Source organism: Vanessa cardui, chromosome 18, assembly GCF_905220365.1.
Source record: "Vanessa cardui chromosome 18, ilVanCard2.1, whole genome shotgun sequence".
Classification (NCBI taxonomy): Eukaryota; Metazoa; Arthropoda; class Insecta; order Lepidoptera; family Nymphalidae; genus Vanessa; species Vanessa cardui.
In genome coordinates this window covers 6,111,365-6,130,125 of record NC_061140.1, presented here as the reverse complement: position 1 = coordinate 6,130,125, position 18,761 = coordinate 6,111,365, and the positions used below count along the sequence as shown (strand labels likewise).

The following is an 18,761-nucleotide window of genomic DNA, read 5'->3' as shown; positions in this document are numbered from 1 at the left end:
AAAGCTTACAAAATACTTAATAACTCGATAAATGATAATTGTCATCAAAACCTTTATAACAGTTTTATTCGTAATATAAGGATATACAATATGCCAGAAATAACGGATTACGATTTGTGTCCTTACACGTGACGGTATAAAATGAAATCAAATAAAATATGGCAACCTAAAAGCCTACATCTTCTCACTTTCTCGAAAACACTATATTTATAATTCATGTTTTGCAAATGACAACAAGGAGTATGGTATTTTTTTATATTAGTCCCATAAATTATTTCAACTCATATTTCATTAGTATGGCAACATCAATATCTCATTTGTAGATTCAAAATAAGAACTTCATGTTAGGAATTAATTAGTTAATATTTAGTATCTAAATTAATAATTTCTTCTAGGTCTGCGATAGATCCGATTGAAATCCATCCATAATTATGAATCGTTAAAAAATAGTCATTATAAGTCGATAACTATAGGCCTGAAAATTTGCAAAATAAGTATATTTAGAAGGAGTTTATATTTATTTACAAATTTTACTCCCGCGATGCCGATATCTCATCGAGTGATAAATAATATTGAAATAGTTGATTGCAATTCGCATACTAATTATATCACATTATGATATATGTGTATATGTAGGATACAATCATTTAGCCGGAGCTTGGTGTTGGAGAAAAACGTCTTGAGTTTCCTCAGACATGTCAGACAGTGGGAACATCTAACACACGTACATAATTTACCAGATTTCAAGAATAGTGGTGAAAATTTCACAATTTTGCATACATACATAAACTAAAACTTCCCAAAAAAAAGGAGGTATTATATGGGGGAGTAAAAAAGCTTGAAAATTTAAGTTTATGATCAGATAACGTGTTTATTTTGCCGAAATATATTTTATGTGGATTTTATTAGGAATATTAACACTCTAAATACTTTTCAAATATAACAGAATAATATATTATTGGAGCCAAAATAGCAAACCAATTTTCATATTATGACATTTCACACACGTTAGTTATTCAGTTATGCTTTTCTTACTGTACACTATTCCCTAGAGGACACAAGGTCGTAACGTCTTCATATTATATACTAGCTTTCATTATTAACAAGTTACCAATGTTATATACAATTGTGAATGCATTTTATTATCAATTAATTTAAATCATTTTGCACTTAAAAGTAAACAATTAGTATTGAGTGTCTCAGTACGAAATTAAATTTAATCTTATCAAAATTAACAAAGTAATCAAAACTTAAAATCATCATAATCTGATAAGGTTATTATTATAACTGATACGATAGATTCAGTATTCATTAATCAGTGATACAAGGTAGTTATCGTAATGGCGGAAAAAGTGAAAAAGTTTTTTAATTTAAAGAGGTTGAACAGTCAAAGAGGTTTTAATGACCTAACACCTTCTCCGATCTTGGAGCCTCAAACCAGTCCACCGAGCTTTAAGCAAGCGATGCAAAATTCGCCTAAAACCAATAATAACTCATCTGCAACGGATTTGAAACCCAGGAAGTGAGTCAATATCGAGCCTATATTTAACACACAACTACAACATAACAAAGTTAGTTAATCAAAATTAATGTCTGAATTTATAGACGAATGACTTGTTCATAATTTAAAACACCTAAAAAAAAAATAAGGTTATGTATTTTGTTTGTTATAACAAAATTGCAATTGTAAGCGCAGGTACTAAATGTTATTTGAATTATGCATGTTTTTATTGGTGTAAAATATAAATTAGTCTTGCTTTTCGAAATCGTATAAGAACGACGACAAAGGCACTTTACCTACTCGTATTTTAAATTCGACCAGTTACATATTTACATAAGCGATTCCTTCAATACTAGAATCCGGTATTATTACAATGCATGCCATACTAAAAGCATACTTGAATAAAGAATATTTCGAGGTTTGACTAAACAAAAATTTGTATTAAAACTTTCCCAGCACAGATAAATAAAATATAAAAAGTTCGATGTACTGAAATCGTGTTTAAGTTAACAAAAGGATTTCTTAATCAATATCCGTAAAAATTGTGAATGCAAATCCCGAATTCGAATTTGGCACGACACAATGTAAAAAACTGTTCATGTCTAAGGATGGAAATAAATTTAACAGTAACGACCAAGATTCTTTGGCTGAGCTCATGTTTTTGTTTATACAAATTCTTGCACACATGTAAAGTGACATATAAATACATATGTATGTATGTATAGACGAAACAGCAGAGAAAACTTATGGAATAATCAACTGTCTTGGACGTAGGACGGTAGTGTTACAACGAAATTAATTGTAATTGAAAGTATTTACACTTAACTAAAGAAAAGCAATACTTTTCTTTTCAAATATGAATAGTCTCGGAATAGGCTATTTGAGTGGCTTTTAAAATCCATTTTATATTCTTTAGTAGAAGTTAAGTAACCCAGTAAAAGTCGATTTTTTAATTTCTAGTACATATTTGCCGAAAAATATCATATTAAAAATTCTATATTTAAATAGCGCGCAAAAACGCTACGTGGACAATATGGCGCTGCAATGGGGTCGGTGACGTCACTTTCTTGTATATCCAAGGTTTACAAGAAAGTGACTTCATCATAAGTCCGGCCAATCGGGAGCGTTTTGTACGTGACGTGAAAACGCATGCATTTTTATTTATGGTTTTTTGAATAAATTAAGTATTATTTTCAACTTTCGTTAGAAAATAGTCATTTTTAAACTCATAATATACACTGATTACAATAATTCACAATTTATTTTTCGCATTGTTAAATAGCCTATTGGTAATGGTCTCGCCGTAAACAATAGTAACTATTCTGTATATTATAGCCAATGCGCAACCAACGTATGAACTAAGATCGTCACTTGTTTTAATACGACCCTTGTGCATGTAGTTACTTAGTTGCGACGACCTCCGTGGTCGAGAAGTGTGTACACCGGCTTTCATGAGTACGCCACTGCGAGATTCGATTCTCGACCGAGTCGATGTAGATTACCATTAGTTGTCTATGTTGTCTTGAGTCTGTATGTTTGTGGTACCGTCGTTTCTTCTGATTTTCCATAACACAAGTGCTATAGGTATTTACATTGGGAGCAGAGAAATGTATGTGATGTTGTCTCAAAAAAAAGTTACTGGCTCACTTAGAGCGAGTCAAACCGTATAACAACAATACTATGAATTACTGTTTGGCGATAGAATAAGTAAATTATGAGTGGTTGGTACATGACATAGTGTACACAATATATTGTTAATTTATTGTAATGAGTACATTGTCAATATAATGTAACATAACGTATGGCACTATTATTAATAGTGTATGCGGTGATTATAATAAAAGATCGTTAAACTCATTTGTTTACAGTTATTAAGATCGTTTGTGTAAACAAATATTAGACTGGTGGCTTTCGTCAGGTTACCTATATACTAACTCTCTTTAACGTTTAATCAAAATCCTCCTAGACCTTTACCAGTCAGAATGACATACATACAAACATAGAAACTTTCACATTTATAGTAAGGTATATAGAAGAAGGATAAGTATTTATAGTAAGATATATTTAAATCATTTAAACAGTTTCTTTTGCTACACACATACATTACATAGGTTGTACACAAGAAAATAATTAAATTTGAAGAACACAGTGTAGGTAGGTATATATAAATTTTCTTTGCAAATAAATGTATTTTAGACTAAATTCGTCAAAAAATTAAAATCAAAATAAACTTTATTCAAGAAGGCTTTTATAAGCACTTTTGAATCGTCATTTTACAATTAAGTGAAGCTGCCACCGGTTCAGAAAGTAGATTCTACCGAGAAGAACCGGCAAGAAACTCAGTAGTTAGTAGTCAACGTCATGTTAATTAAATACAATTATTTAAATTAACGTCAATTCGATAACTCATACATTGTGTTGGTAAAACAATTTAAAGCAACTTCCTAAATACCTGATGCTGCACTTAAAGTGAAAAACAACTCAATCGTAATTTTTATTTAACGGTTTTATTGTCTGAAATCTGAGCTGAAGAGTTTTAAACACTTTTGTACATTTACATAACGGGTTACCTCGCTACTCACACACACACACACACAAAACATCAATGTTATTATTAAATAATACAATTTGTAAGAACTTAAATAAAGCTACTTATACTCGTTTACACATATCTTAGTAAATGAGGAGGCTTTTTGTAATGCTTTACTGGAAAACGATTTAACCAGATGACCCAGTGGTTAGAACGCATGCATCTCAACCGATGATTACGGGTTCATAGCTAGGCAAGCACGACTACATTTTAATGTGCTTAATTTGCGTTTATAATTCATTTCTTACTCGGCGGTGCAGAAAAACATTGCAAAGTTTTCGTATGTGATTAATTTATCGAAGTTCTGCCACCTGTGTACCTACCAACCCGCATTGGAGCAGCGTGGTGGAATAACCTACTCCTCAAAGGGTGAAGGCCCAGTAGTGGGAAATATACAGGCTGTTACTATTGTACTGTTGACTATACCATACAACTCATATATTTTATGAAACGTGTTTCGGAGAAGGTTTTAATATGATATTAATGTACATTTAAATTGCTGCGCTTCTGAGTTTCTTTCGTTAATCTATTCGAGTGATAAGAGAAACAAACTTAATTCGACTTGACATGAGGTACAAAAAAAAAACATACAATAAAACATTGGTACTCGATTGAGTATTTACTGATTATTTTTAAATCGATTTAAATTTAATCGATTTTAATATTTTAAGTTGCACGTTTAATAAATATTTCAATATTGACTACACTACTTTGTAAAATTTAGACTAAGGAGGACGATTTAAATATATTAATTACTAGTAATATTAGCTAAATGTAATTTAAGTAATACTTAATATTATGTTTTTTTTATTAACAATGAGCTGGTCACCCAGTGTTTTTATCATTATACTATAGCTATTCCATAATAAGTGCATGTTCTATTTTTAAATATTATAAATTCAAAAAAATAAAACTATACTTCGAAAATAAGCTTTTAGCGGCGTATATAGAGTTAATATAAATATGCTTCTTATATCATATTTGAATATATATATATTTTTTTAATTACAGAATGTCTGCGGGCGGCATCAAAGATCTCGTGCAATGTTCTTTGTGCCTGGAAGTACTCAGCGAACCAAAAATGTTGCCTTGTCAACATACATTTTGTTTTACATGTCTCAAAACATATGTGGCAGGTTCGTAATTAAACTTTTTTTTACGGCTTCTGCTTATGTCCTCTATTATTCCATTTGTGTGATAACTATAAAAAGGTAACCATGACATTTTGTTATTTTATTACTTAAAATTGGTTTTCCTGATGACTCAAATAATTAAGGGGATGAAATTGCTGATGAAATCGCTGTTATTGACAAATTATGTTCCTTTTTATATATTTGTTTAAATAAAAGTTAATATACGCGCTGTAATAAAACCCTTTTAGTAAATTATCAACTTAATTAAGTATAAAATGTGGGTGATGTGGTAATAACTAGTGGTACTAACAAGATGAAATGTCACGTTAGAGTAAATTAGTAAATGGTCCTACCGAAACGTAAATGAATCACTTCTGAGTGCGAAATTCTACCCTAAACATTGTGTGCTACGACTGACCATAAAATGAGTTTATGGGCAATACAGGTACCAAACTAAAATTGAATAAAATTGTTGGGTTTTTAATAAAATATATGTTGAGGGGGAAATATATGTTGTTTCTTTTTCATATTACAAGGCTATCGAATGGGATATTTGATAGAAGCCTAGTAATATGAAAAAAAAAACACGAGACTATTAATAAACATATATATATATATAAATAACATTTGGCCAAATTCAGAGGAATAACATTAGCTTAATAAAGAATGACCTAACATCATTGTACAAAGCAAAACGTCCTTATTAATATGTAGGTTAAATTGACATCCTTGTTTATAAAGTTTGGTACTGATTTGTTACATTAATAAAGAAAAATTTTTCCAAAGATTAAGAAAAATAGTGTTTTTAATCAAATATTTTCTTAGAATTTGTTATGAATGTAGATTGGAATTGCGGAAATATATAATAAAGCTTGGAAGGATTATAAGTAATAATCTTCCTTTGAAGACTTCCTTTAATACTTTATAAAATTAATTTTCAAATGTGTTTGAATAATTTAATCTAATCTTGACATTTATTGCGTATTCATTTATTAATGCCGACGACTTATTTCACAATGATTTTATAACCATAATAATTCGATCTTGTTATAGTACGACACGACTGAGATGTAGCATCTGCAAATTCAATAAAATCGATTACTTACGATTTACACAACTAATAGAAATAACTCCCTATCGCGCCATTCGATGCTATTCGTCGATATAGATTCTCACATCAGTTCAACCCGAGAAAGCAAGTGCATGTACATCGACGTGTCAAATAGATATTAGGTCATATGATATTACACCATTCGATGCTATTCGTCGATATAGATTCTCACATCAGTTCAACCCGAGGGAGCAAGTGCATGCAATTCGACGTGTCAAATAGACGAATGTATTAGATATTACAAGTTATAACGTTTGTGTGAAGATCATATTCACATAAGAAATAAATATTGATAATTAATTATCAATAACGCTATCCCAGCGTACTTAATTCGGATGTGATTCGGTTGTACGAATTTTGCCGAGACCTCATCTACATATATTGTGTAGTAGTATGCTTACATGTATCAATTTAGAGATTAAATGCGTTGTATGTTTGAATTAAAATATTGAATGAGACGTGTCTACTCTACTATGATTTGTGCAAAATATGTTTTTATTTTTTGTGTTTCACTATCACGGGGTATTTTTCACATTGTCAATAGTAATCATTCGTCGAACTTTTATTTATTTATTTAAAATTTGGGAAACAAACAGATATAAAATATAATCTAATTACATAATACAGTTTAGATATCACATTATCCAGTGAAGAATTTCTGTCTGAAGATTTCATTTTTTGTAATTGTGGCAACAGTACTACAGATGCTATAATTTATTATTTTATTACTAAACTATATAATTTTAAAATGCCTATGTAATAAAACAATTCTCAGAACATATTCCGAAATAAAATGTTACAGTAACGGATAAATATCATAAAAAAAATGGATAAGATATTACTCTCTGTATGGATATTTGAATATCTTTACCGTTTATTTTTAATTTTACCATTCGTTGACTTTTTAATTTAATAATAAAACAATTAATATAAAGCTGAGAAGGCCCAGTGGTTAGAACGCATGCATCTTAACCGATGATTTCGGGTTCAAACCCAGGCAAGCACCACTTTATATATGTGCTTAATTTGTGTTTATAATTCATCTCGTGAGCGGCGGTGAAGGAAAACATCGTGAGGAAACCTGCATGTGCCTAATTTCATCGAAATTTTGCCACATGTGCAACCCGGATTGGAACAGCCTGGTGGAATATATTCCAATCCCTCTCCGTAATGGAAAAGGAGGCCTTATCTCAGCAGTGGGAAATATACAGGCTGTTACTTTACTTTACTTTTTTAATTAATATTTGAATGTAATTAATTACAGATTTACCGGTTATTTCGTGTCCCATTTGTCGTACTAGAATACAAATTCAAGGACCGAATTTTGTAGAAGATTTACCATCGAATCTTTACATAGACACACTGTTGTCTATGGTCGGTATGAGTGTCACCCCGAAGACGGAGACACCCCCAGTCACACCAACAAACATGAGCTCCGTTGAATTGTTCGCAGCTGGTATAAGATGTTCCCACTGCAGGTCCATGTGTGATAATTCCGATATATCCTCGTGTGAACATTGTAAACAGGTATGTTTGGTACTATGACGTCATTTTAAATGAGAAATACATTTTTCTGTCACATAATTCTTAAGTAAAGTTCAATGTCGCAATACTGGCCAGCTCAGTATAGCTAAGTCACAACACCGCAGTATTTCAGCTAGTCACTTCGTATCGGAAATTACGCAAAATCAATAAACAAGATAAGACACTTCTGGGTATTTGTATCTTTATTATCATTAGACTAATATTATCAATGCAAAAGTTTGTTTATTTGTTACCTTATCATGACTAAACTATTGAAACGATTGACAACGATGAAATTTGACATAGAGAAATTATAAGACTATGACATCAAAAATACTGGAAAAACGAGAACTACTACAATAAATGACGCTGTCGGAATTACCAGGAACTACTTCGTATATAAATTTATGAAAAGGAAGCCAAGTGCCTTCTTAATTCGACAGTCAATACTCGAAACTATCGTCAAATATTATAAGCAAATCTGATTTGCTATTTGATGATTACATCGTTTTAATCATATGACGATTGAAGTCAATTTTGCTTTATAATATGGGCCACTTTCTGATATTCTAAGATCGAGTTCGATGTCTAATATGAGTTTTGTTTAAAAGAACTTGGGCCACACCTACGTCATTTAAACAAAAATGGTATAAATTCAATCGATCGTAGTATTTAAACGTTTGACAATATTCGATTGGACCCAATAAATATGGTTCTGCATCACTGAATACTATAATCGAGATTCGTTGTACCCTCAAATACAGGTTATAACGTCTCTAAATTTTTGCCTTAATATTTTAGAACTATTGCCGAGTCTGTTGGGCGCAACATTTGGAAGACATGCGATCACAATTGGGATCAATCTTGAAAGAATTGGATTCAGCGGCGAATAGATTAGAACATAAAACAGAACATCACAAGGTATTTTAGAGAACTAATAAACTGTATTTGTTCAGCAAAACTAATTATCGGGCTATACATACCTAATTATATGTTATCTTTAAGTTGATTGCTGATTTCTAAGAATAAGTTAGGTAATAGCTGTTACGCATTCAAAAACGGATGAGATTTGCGTTTTTTCGCCACTGCATAGAAATACGTAATACCTATTTTTCAGGACCGCTGCGATCGAATTATAGAACAAATAAACGTAACAGCAGAGGAGAAGATAAATGCCATTCTGGAAGCGAAAATGGAGTTGTTAAAAGAAGCAAAAAACTTAAAAAATATCGGAGATATGTCCGCATTAGCTCTGAAATCGTCTTTGGATGAGGCTTGTCAAGTAGCGATTAAAGCTATGGACGTTACCCGGAATACCAGTGACCGTGAAAAGGTGATCATTTTTAATTTACTGAATGTTGTAGTCGGTGTAGAGTTCAAGTAACCAGAACCAACAATTTTTATGGTTATTTGCACTTTGAAAATATATTGCGAAAATATCATATTAATACTTTATACTTTACATTACATTACATATGTATTATCATTCTTTTGGTTTTGCAATGGGTAGATGGACGAGTAAATAGGCCACATGTTAGTTGTGTAGTTATGTTGTCACTACCGCCCATAGACAGACGCTGTAAGAAATAAATATACATCGCCAATGCTCCATTAACCTTGGGAACTAAGACGTTATGTCTCTTGTTTCTGTAATTACACTGAGTATTTACAGGCACACTCACCTTTCAAACCAGAATACAAACTGAGTACTGTTGTTTGCTGGTAGAATATCCGATGACTTGGTAGTACCATCCCAGACGGGCCTGCATAAAACCTTTCCATCGTAAATCTAATATCTATATACACGGTACATTTTTTATCTGTCTATTTGTTTGTTCTGGCTTATCTCTGGTACGGCTGGACCAATTTGGACGAGACTTTCACTGGCAGATTATAAATATAATAAGAAGTAACTTAAGCCACAATAACATCTTTTTTTTTGTTAATTTCAAATTCGTACAAGGTCGCGGGCACAGCTAGTCGTAAATAAAGATATACTCTATAATATATGCTATAAAATATATATTATAAATTATGAAAGCGCCTAAAACCATATGATTAATATCCATATTATCTTATTCTTTTTATTTTTTTTTTTTTTTGTGTAGGTCATAACTTTTATGAACTTACACGAAAACACACTACAACTATTATCGGAAGTTTCCAAATGGGATGCAGAGAAATTTACATTCGACAAAGAGAACTTCAGCATAGAATCAGATACTGCGACACCATGTGACGCGGAATCAGACGATCCCCTACCCGAGGCCGCTAAACAGTATGACCCGATGGAAAGTGAGGGAAGTCTGATACTTCATTACAGGTAAAAATTAATTAGGTAATATGAATTATGTTATATTGAGGGAAAAACTAGATGTTCCGTTCTACTACTTAATCTTCGTCCAGGGGTATTTTATTCTTGCGAATAAATCATGGTTTTCTCCAAGATACAGTGCAGTTGATTCATTAGTAACCGTTTGCAACACTGAGCCGTATCTGTAATTTTTTATCGGTATAAAAATAGACTTATGCAGTTTAAATAAAAACCAATTATTCTAAAACGACGACCTCCGTGGTCGAGTAGGGTGTACACCGGTTTTCATTCGGTACGCCACTCCGAGGTCCCGGGTTCGATTCCCGGTCGAGTCGATGTAGAAAAAGTTCATTAATTTTCTATGTTGTCTTGAGTCTGGATGTTTGTGGTACCGTCGTTACTTCTGATCTTCAATAACAGAAGGGCTTTGGCTACTTCCATTGGGATCAGAGTAAGATATAGTGATGTTGTCCAATATTTATTATTTATGTTATTCTAGATCCCGCAACTTCGACCCCCATTATATTTGGAGGAAAACGTCTCGCCCTGCAGGAATAGGTGTGAGTCCTTGGAATAATCATCTCTACATCTGCGGAATGGACAGCCACTGCGTGCTGGTAGTGGAACGGTCACAGGCAAAGATTGTCACCAGACTGTCTTGTGATGAGATGCTTTGCCCAGTGCAGATTGCCTTCATGAAGAGCCTGGGCGAGATTTATGTTACAGGTAAACATTTTCTACTGGTTATAATTAAGGCTCACGTTCTTTTTAGAAAGTATAATAGTAAAAATAATAACGATAAATATATGAATAACAGAAAAAAAATGTTAAATAGGTATATAATCGTATAGAAGCTCGTCAGTATAAAAACCATCGACGTCTTAGATCTTTTTTTTGCCATCTAATTGTTATATAAATATGAAATGATCGTCATTCGACTGAACTGCAACTGGATCGTTGTGTTAGTAGAAGAGAAATATACTCGAATACTTTTCGATTGCGATAAAGTTGCAATTTCTTAGTAAAGCTGTCGCCCAAATGGCGATCTTTTTTTCGAAATCTTCAAATTGCAAACCTTGCGGAATTCCTATGCTGTTAACGGACACATTCAAAATATTTTATTTCAGATAAATGGAAACATTGCATCCATGTATTTTCCAAAGACGGTGATTACATAAGATCCATAGGTCAAAAAGGAAGTCGCGTGGGTATGTTTCGTTCTCCTGAAGGGATCGCTACAGATAATGCAAACCATCACATTTACGTTGTTGATACCGGAAATGATCGAGTACAGGTGCGTTAAAAGTTTACTAAAAATGGTATATTTTTAATTTACCTACAAAAATGATGTTATGCATTATTCGTGCATTTGTATGTGTAAAAGGCGGTCGTGCTTACAAGGTGTATTAGTGTGCGTAAGAAGATATAGGCGGCAAAAAAAATTGATTTTAATGGTTAAGTTTTTTTTTTAAAAAATCGCCGACATTTCACCTTGCTATGGAACCTTACTGAGTGATAAGATCTAAACACTAATTAGGTTTACCGATTAGTTAATCCACGATAGTTATTATTTTATTTCTATAATAAAATTCCGCAGACAGTTTTAACTTTTCCGTTTCGTAAATTCAAATCGTTTATAAAAAAAAAATACATTGGTAAAAAAGGCGTATTATTCGATACAAGATTTTGTAGATGATAAAAAAGCGTGCAATTAATAACTGTTGACTTCCAGGCAGGCTATATTAATTTAAATAATTGTATTAACTAACATGACTTTGCTTTTTTTTAAATGTTGAAAAAGAGTGACTACTGAGTTTCCTGCCGGTTCTTCTCGATAGAATCTAATTTCCGAACTGGTGGTAGCTTCACTTAATTGTTAATTGACGATTCAAAAGTGCTTGTAAAAGCCCACTTGAATAAAGTTTATTTTGAGTTTGAGTTACAATAAAAATTCAACATTTAAAAATGTTATCAGTTGTCAATCACGAATCTCTACAGAACAATTTCAGCTCTGTATGCATTAGCCGTATTTCGGATAGTAAATATTAAATTGTACCAGTTGTGTTGCGTGTGTATTGGTCGTCTCATATCAACATTCCACTCGACACGCTAAGAGACTCTCTATCTACTTTTTAGATAGATTTTTTTACTAACGGTCCTATTGAACACACAAAGATTAATGTTGTAATTTAAAAAAAAAACTGCTCGCCGGAATTGACGTTATGAGGTAGCTTACAGTTGACTGCAGCCCTTCCATAGTTGCAGCAAATGCCCTTAACAGATTATCTTTTACAATAATAGTATAACAAAGTAGTATAATGTACGGGCTGTAACTGATTTTTTTTTAAAGACATAGGTACTTCTAGTAAATATTCATTCTGGTATCCTTTTTTTAAATCCTTCAGGTAATCGATGCAGATGGCAAATTCTTGGACCAATACGGAGTAGCTTCAAAACCGCAGGCAATACAAACATCGAGCCTATGGGAGACAAAGGACATGCTCTGTACCGAGTTCAACGCACCGACCGCTGTCGCCATCACTAACGACCGCGTTATCATATTAGATAGTGGAAATCGTAGAGTCAAAGTGTATAACAAGCAAGATAAGAGCAAGATCTTGGAGTTCGGCTCATTGGGACAAAGAAAGGGTCAGTTCAGGCAGCCAGAAGTTCTAGCTGTTGACCCAATGGGTTTTATCCTTGTAGGTGACTCGGGTAACTGTAGGGTCCAAGTTTTCAAGCCTAGCGGTCAATTGGTAAGAGTTTTCGGAAGACTCGGGACAGATCCTGGGAAGTTTGGGTGGATTTCTGGTTTACACGTCACTAAGCAGTTAGATATTATTGTAAGCGATGCGAAGAATCATAGTGTAAATTTCTTCTAGTTAGTCTTATAAAGTATGCATTTACTAGAAGTGTACATATGAAAACAAATGAAAGTTTGTTTTAGAATTAAATTCATAAATGCAGCAAGATTTGACAATGAAACTGATTCCCAGCCTTGATACAATCAAAAATATCGTTCTTTCCTGTGTGTAAATTTAAAAACGATTTCATGGCATGGAAATCGACGTTATACATTAAAAAACCTCACGTTCCCTCAAGCCACGTGATTTGCCGCACTTAATCTTGTTACATGCGTAATATGTAACATGTTTACTTGTGTTAGTAGTCCTATAAAATAAGTGAAGTAAGTTTTTGTATACAATATAAAAATCATCAACATTGTTGTCTTTATTTAATACTTTTAAAAATAAAATATAATGTGTATAGCAAAAATATATTGTTTTAATATGTAAATCAATCGCTAAAATTTTGACAGGAGTGAGAACTGACAAATTCTAGATTTACATATTCGATGCAATTTGCTAATAGCTCTGATATACAGAACTATAAAGTCAAGTCTTGATTAATATATATATTTACAATATAGTACTATTCTTTTAGCTACTTATATCCTCTTTAATTTTACTTGCAAACTTCTGATAAATACTTCGCCGACTTTCGAATCGTCCGTTTTACACGAACACATAATCAATACTATAGATTACAGAGATATCTTCAATGACATCACGTCAAAGAATAATTAAAATATTTTTACGTGCAATCATTAATTTGGACCAAATTACTGTGTAGAGATATATGTATGTTTTTTTAAAACATAACTGAAATATTTATTTTTTATTTATTTACTAGTTATTTATGTTATTTGTGTGTAATTAATTTTAGAAAGATAGACGTGTGACTAGGCTGCTTGATAATCGCCTTTGTCTATACGATTTTCATACAGATGAGACACAACAGATAATATATTGCTCTGTGAACGAAGCAGTAGTGGACAAGGTAGTATATAATATACATCCAATATATATATAGATCAAGGGCACATACAAAGCCCTTTCAGTATTTTTTTCGGACATGCAATAGGGTATATGTAAACAAAAACGCATTGATTGAAAACAATTTCATTTATAACCATTTTATTAGACCACTGGTTTACAAAAAAAAATAATGATTCTATACACATTAAGTTGTTAAATCTTAGTAATAAATATAAATTAGATTCTTGGAACAGATCCGTTTTATTTATTTGAATATACCTAATAATTTAAAATTAAAAGGTTCATAGCATATGGCTTGCAATTCCTAAAAGTATTTTTGAAAATCAAAATAATATAAGCTATCCTTTTTCTCTTTCACGTCCGAAGTGCGCTATAATAAGTGATTTTTTTTCGCAATTTTTTCACTTCGAAATAATCGCTACAATTTATTTTTTATTCATTTTAAGAATAAGGCCATTGAAAGTGTAGTAAGTGTACAGTTACATGAATGTATAAAAAAAAAAACAAACGTTATATATGACATACATTCATAGTCAAAGGGCGTTCTTTAAAAGACGTAAAATTCAAAACCAGATACTTGGCAATTGTGCCATCAAATATATTGTCGCCTTACTGATATTAAATATTATTCCTTACGACCCCACAAACTCTGGGTACTAAGACTAATACCCCCTCATCATATATTCTACCGTTTGGTAGATTGTGATGTTGTTATCTACAGGGACGGCCTTGCACAAGGCTCTGCCACCAAGTAAAATTAGTTAAGTTAAATTAAAATTGCATATAAGACTGGGTAAACATTAATCACACTAGTTAACTATTGTATTAGGTATTTATTTACTTTATTCGCAGTTACTATTTAGTTTAATCTAAATTTGATTCATCAGTAGAAACTAAAAACCAAATTAAAAAAATCTATTTCGAAAATCGCCGTTAAAAGGAACGCACTTTAACTATGAATTATCTTGTATCAATCCATTTTTACAAATTAAATTTACATACAATATAAATCGGTATTGAAAAAATACATCTAGTAAATGAAGTGAAGAAACAGAGATTACCAATGATGTTCTAGTAAACAGATACGTCATTAACGCGCAAAAAGTGAAGACTAGAAAACGTCCTAATTGGGACGTTTGCCTTAGTCGTTTTCATCATAATTATGTAGTAATACGTTTTGCGTAATTAAAACATCAAGTTGCACATTTAATCACATCATTTTTCTTGTAACGAAATTTAAAATAAACGGTCCCCGGCGCGGCACACTTTTTTCTGTTGTTTAGGATGGGTATAACATATCTGTTTATTAGAATATCATTGGAGATTACCTAATTTTTTTTAATTAAAAATGTAAATATGGCGAATCAGTCTCGACTAGGTGGTACAAATATTTATCTATAATTATTTACACTATCGAAACTGACTTCTATCAAGACTTTTTTAGTGACACTTAAAAACTAATGAGAATTCCTTTATCTTTACAAAATATAATAATAATACTTTAATTCTTACGAAAATATTCAAAAATGGAATTGTGACATTTGAGAAAAAATTAAATCGTAAAATATAATCTTTAAAAATATAACCTCAAATTTCTTATTCAACACAGTGTTAGCAACTCAACAATATGTGATACAAATTTATATGTTAGTAAATAAATAATAGAAATAAAATAACTGATTGTTCAAATTTTAATCTATATTTTATTAACAGTAGTCATACTACAAGATAAGATTTGCTTCAAAAGTTCAAATATCTCGAATACGACAAAGTTACGGCCGTTGTAAGACAACAACAACTACCTATCTTTGAGGTTGCTAACACTAAATTCAACACCATAACTATTATTATTAAATCGTGTTACAAAGCTTATTATTCAAAATGAAGCTCATTTTAGTTAAAATTAGATTTACGTTAATAATATAAACAGGAGGTAGTCTTAATTGCTCAATTTCATAGGTTTCAAAAGTGTATTGGTGCAATATTTAAAAAAACTAAAATTGGTACATTTTTTTATAAGGTATGTAGCTTTTTTTATCAATATATTATATGTATAAATGTAGCAAATGGAGAAGTAATGTTGGCTTTGCCAATACATTCCTCGTGTTCTAACAGTAAACAAGATACATTCAACAATAGATACAATTGTTTAAATTAATAAAATAATATTGTTTTTGACGCACGGCAGAGTTACTATTGTTTATATAAATTGGTATTGTATTAGTTAAAATAACTTCTTTGTCTTATTTAACAAAGTGTATTGTTGATTGGCTGCTATGATTGATTTTACCTTGTCTCACAAAAAATATGATTTAATATTCGAAATACTGACAAAGCTACATATATTATAAAAAGCAGATGTATTATTTTTTGGTCAACATTTTTTTTCCTAAACTTTTTAATCTAATAGGGCATGTTCTTTAAATGATCAATTTCTGAGTACTACATATGTTTGACAAGAGTTAAGTATAAATTTAAAAGATTAAAATTATTTTTATTCTTATAATTAAATTAATAAATGATCTTTTTCATTTTGTCACAAAAATATGTGATTATTTTTATTAGTCATAATCAAAATCATAGACAAAATAGAGATTCATTTCAGCACCTATATTTAACAGCACCATACTTGGTACAGGAATTCATAATAAAAAAGAATCTAACCAGTGATTTGTGACAAATATTTATATCATCATAGCCAAAAATTAATGGCAGAATAAACATATATTTGGTGTTATGCAGGCCGCTAATAACAAATTATGAACAAATGGCATATTGTCTATTAAACTATATAATCTAAGAAGATCTACAAGGCTGGCACCTACTTACTGGATGACTTTCACCGAGCACAACTGAATCCGATTCAGCTGGTGGGCCTTCACTATTATCATGTTGTCGCTGAAAAAAAATTCGTTTTCGGTTATTTTCTTAGTCATAATTAAAGTCAAAGTAATTAACGTCTAAATTCTTATTTCCTAAATAAAATAATGTTTAATATGGAATTACTACTGTAATTTTACCTCTTTTTAAAACCAAAACTTTAATATAAGATAAATATGAAACAACATTAACTTTTTGTTTACCTTCAGTTCAGTTGCTAAACTGCGAAAAGTATCCTCAACATTAGTGTTATCTTTAGCTGAAGTCTCCATCACAAACATAATCTCAGGGATATAACGACAAAATGACTTTGGTTCATCTGGCTCAACTTCACGTTGATCAGTCAAATCACACTTGTTTCCAATTAATGAAACTATAACATTGGATGATGTGTATCTTCGTACTTCTTCAATCCATTTTTGCAAGGATAGAAACGTTGATCTCTTGGTGATATCGTACACTGGAAAAAGAATTTGGAAATATCATTGTATATTATTAAAGATGACCATTTTTATTCACTAGGTGATAAACATATTGGGACAACTTCATGAAAATCTTAAAAACTTACACCACTACAAGAAGCAAGTTTTAATTTGAAATTAAAGGCAGCTAACATCTGCCGATGGTTTTATTTACTACTAAATAATTTATTCATTTTCTACTCTCATGTAACAAATCCTTGCAATTGTTAACTGAAGCTTAACACTGTTATGTAATAATTTTATTACATTTGGATCAACTACATATCCAATTACATGAGTAATTAGAAACTTTTGCTTTCTTTAATACCAGCATTTGCAATAGATCCTATTTCTCAATAGGGTACACTAGGCTATGATGGGTCACATTACCTAATAATGTGTATTAATATATTATTACCCGCGACATTTTATTTTATACCCTATATATTTGTGCAATCAAATAAAACAGATGCAAATTATTATTGTGAGTTGAATCATAAAATGCATCAACATACCTATAATTACTCCATTCGCAGACCGATAATAACTTTGTGTTATCGTTCTAAATCTTTCCTGTCCAGCAGTGTCCCATATCTGAAGCTAATTTATTTTATTAGAAATGAATGAACTTATCGATCTGTAAGCTCTCTAGTAATTAATTATTTACAATACAAACCTTGACCTTCTTTCCGTCCACTATCAAAGTTTTCATTGAAAAGTCTACGCCTATTGTATTACCGTGTCTTTCTATGAAATTACCGGATTTCAATCGTTGCACAATACATGTTTTACCTGTGCCACAGTCACCGATAAGAACTATTTTAAATAAATAATCAAATTGTTCATCTGGAACACTCATAAGAGTGTTAGGATTACGATTAGTCATGACTATTTTATCGTGATAAAATTTACAAAGATTTATGTTTACGTTGTTCACTTGACAATCATTTCTCAAATATTGTTTAATCTTTGACGTTTAACTCTATGTTGCTAGAGTTAAACCTGAAGTAAATCATTTTTTAATATTTATTTATAGTGATTGGCACACATAGTACAATTGTGCTAATAATAATTCCTTGCAATAAAGATCTGCAACGATCTAAACTGATGGTTAGAAATCAAAGTATACCTGAGATTATCTGTTATACCAATTAATTTATTATCATATCTCAGTATATTCCCTTATGTTATTAATCGTAACATGAACGTTAAATAAACACTAAGAATAGCATTAATTTTAAACTCAAAAAATATTGGTACATGTCAAAGTAATAAAAACTTTGTTAAAAGGTCATCTTCAAATATTTCCGGTTTTCTTCTTAAATGCTAACATTTTATTTTATTAAGAAGCATTAGTGTAAATTTGAATAAAACACTATTTTTAAGACATTCTTAACCCTTATGCTTT

At 31.2% G+C, this 18,761-nt stretch overlaps 2 protein-coding genes across 3 annotated transcripts; one reads left to right on the top strand and one right to left on the bottom strand.

Moving 5' to 3' along the window:
* The first annotated feature begins 1,309 nt into the window (after nt 1-1,309).
* LOC124537513 (RING finger protein nhl-1-like) lies at nt 1,310-13,395 on the top strand. Its single transcript, XM_047114386.1, has 9 exons — nt 1,310-1,522; nt 5,103-5,227; nt 7,600-7,862; nt 8,661-8,780; nt 8,977-9,192; nt 9,968-10,182; nt 10,673-10,899; nt 11,301-11,467; nt 12,579-13,395. Exons 1-9 carry the CDS (start codon nt 1,341-1,343, stop codon nt 13,053-13,055), a joined length of 1,992 nt encoding a protein of 663 aa, XP_046970342.1. The 5' UTR covers nt 1,310-1,340; the 3' UTR covers nt 13,056-13,395.
* A 1,435-nt stretch (nt 13,396-14,830) lies between these two features.
* LOC124537400 (ras-related protein Rab-43) lies at nt 14,831-18,324 on the bottom strand. Of its 2 annotated transcripts, XM_047114233.1 has the most exons (5): nt 18,030-18,324; nt 17,869-17,953; nt 17,096-17,352; nt 16,842-16,910; nt 14,831-16,120 (listed from the first exon to the last, which is right to left on the bottom strand). In XM_047114233.1, exons 1-5 carry the CDS (start codon nt 18,237-18,239, stop codon nt 16,058-16,060), a joined length of 684 nt encoding a protein of 227 aa, XP_046970189.1. In that variant the 5' UTR covers nt 18,240-18,324; the 3' UTR covers nt 14,831-16,057. The 2 variants fall into 2 exon arrangements, with proteins under 2 accessions (XP_046970189.1, XP_046970190.1); XM_047114234.1 differs by having other exon boundaries at nt 14,831-16,910.
* Between the last annotated feature and the right edge of the window lie 437 nt (nt 18,325-18,761).

What these genes read in the sequence shown, in the direction of transcription:
- LOC124537513 (XM_047114386.1), top strand. Translation starts at nt 1,341, where the DNA reads ATGGCGGAAAAAGTGAAAAAGTTTTTTAATTTAAAGAGGTTGAACAGT. An exon ending in CGTGTGAACATTGTAAACAG is followed by an intron (nt 7,863 to 8,660) that starts GTATGTTTGGTA and finishes TTAATATTTTAG; the next exon opens with AACTATTGCCGAGTCTGTTG. An exon ending in ATAAAACAGAACATCACAAG is followed by an intron (nt 8,781 to 8,976) that starts GTATTTTAGAGA and finishes CCTATTTTTCAG; the next exon opens with GACCGCTGCGATCGAATTAT.
- LOC124537400 (XM_047114233.1), bottom strand. Translation starts at nt 18,239, where the DNA reads ATGACTAATCGTAATCCTAACACTCTTATGAGTGTTCCAGATGAACAA. An exon ending in TGCGAATGGAGTAATTATAG is followed by an intron (nt 17,353 to 17,868) that starts GTATGTTGATGC and finishes TTCTTTTTCCAG; the next exon opens with TGTACGATATCACCAAGAGA. An exon ending in TGCTCGGTGAAAGTCATCCA is followed by an intron (nt 16,121 to 16,841) that starts GTAAGTAGGTGC and finishes GTTTACTGTTAG; the next exon opens with AACACGAGGAATGTATTGGC.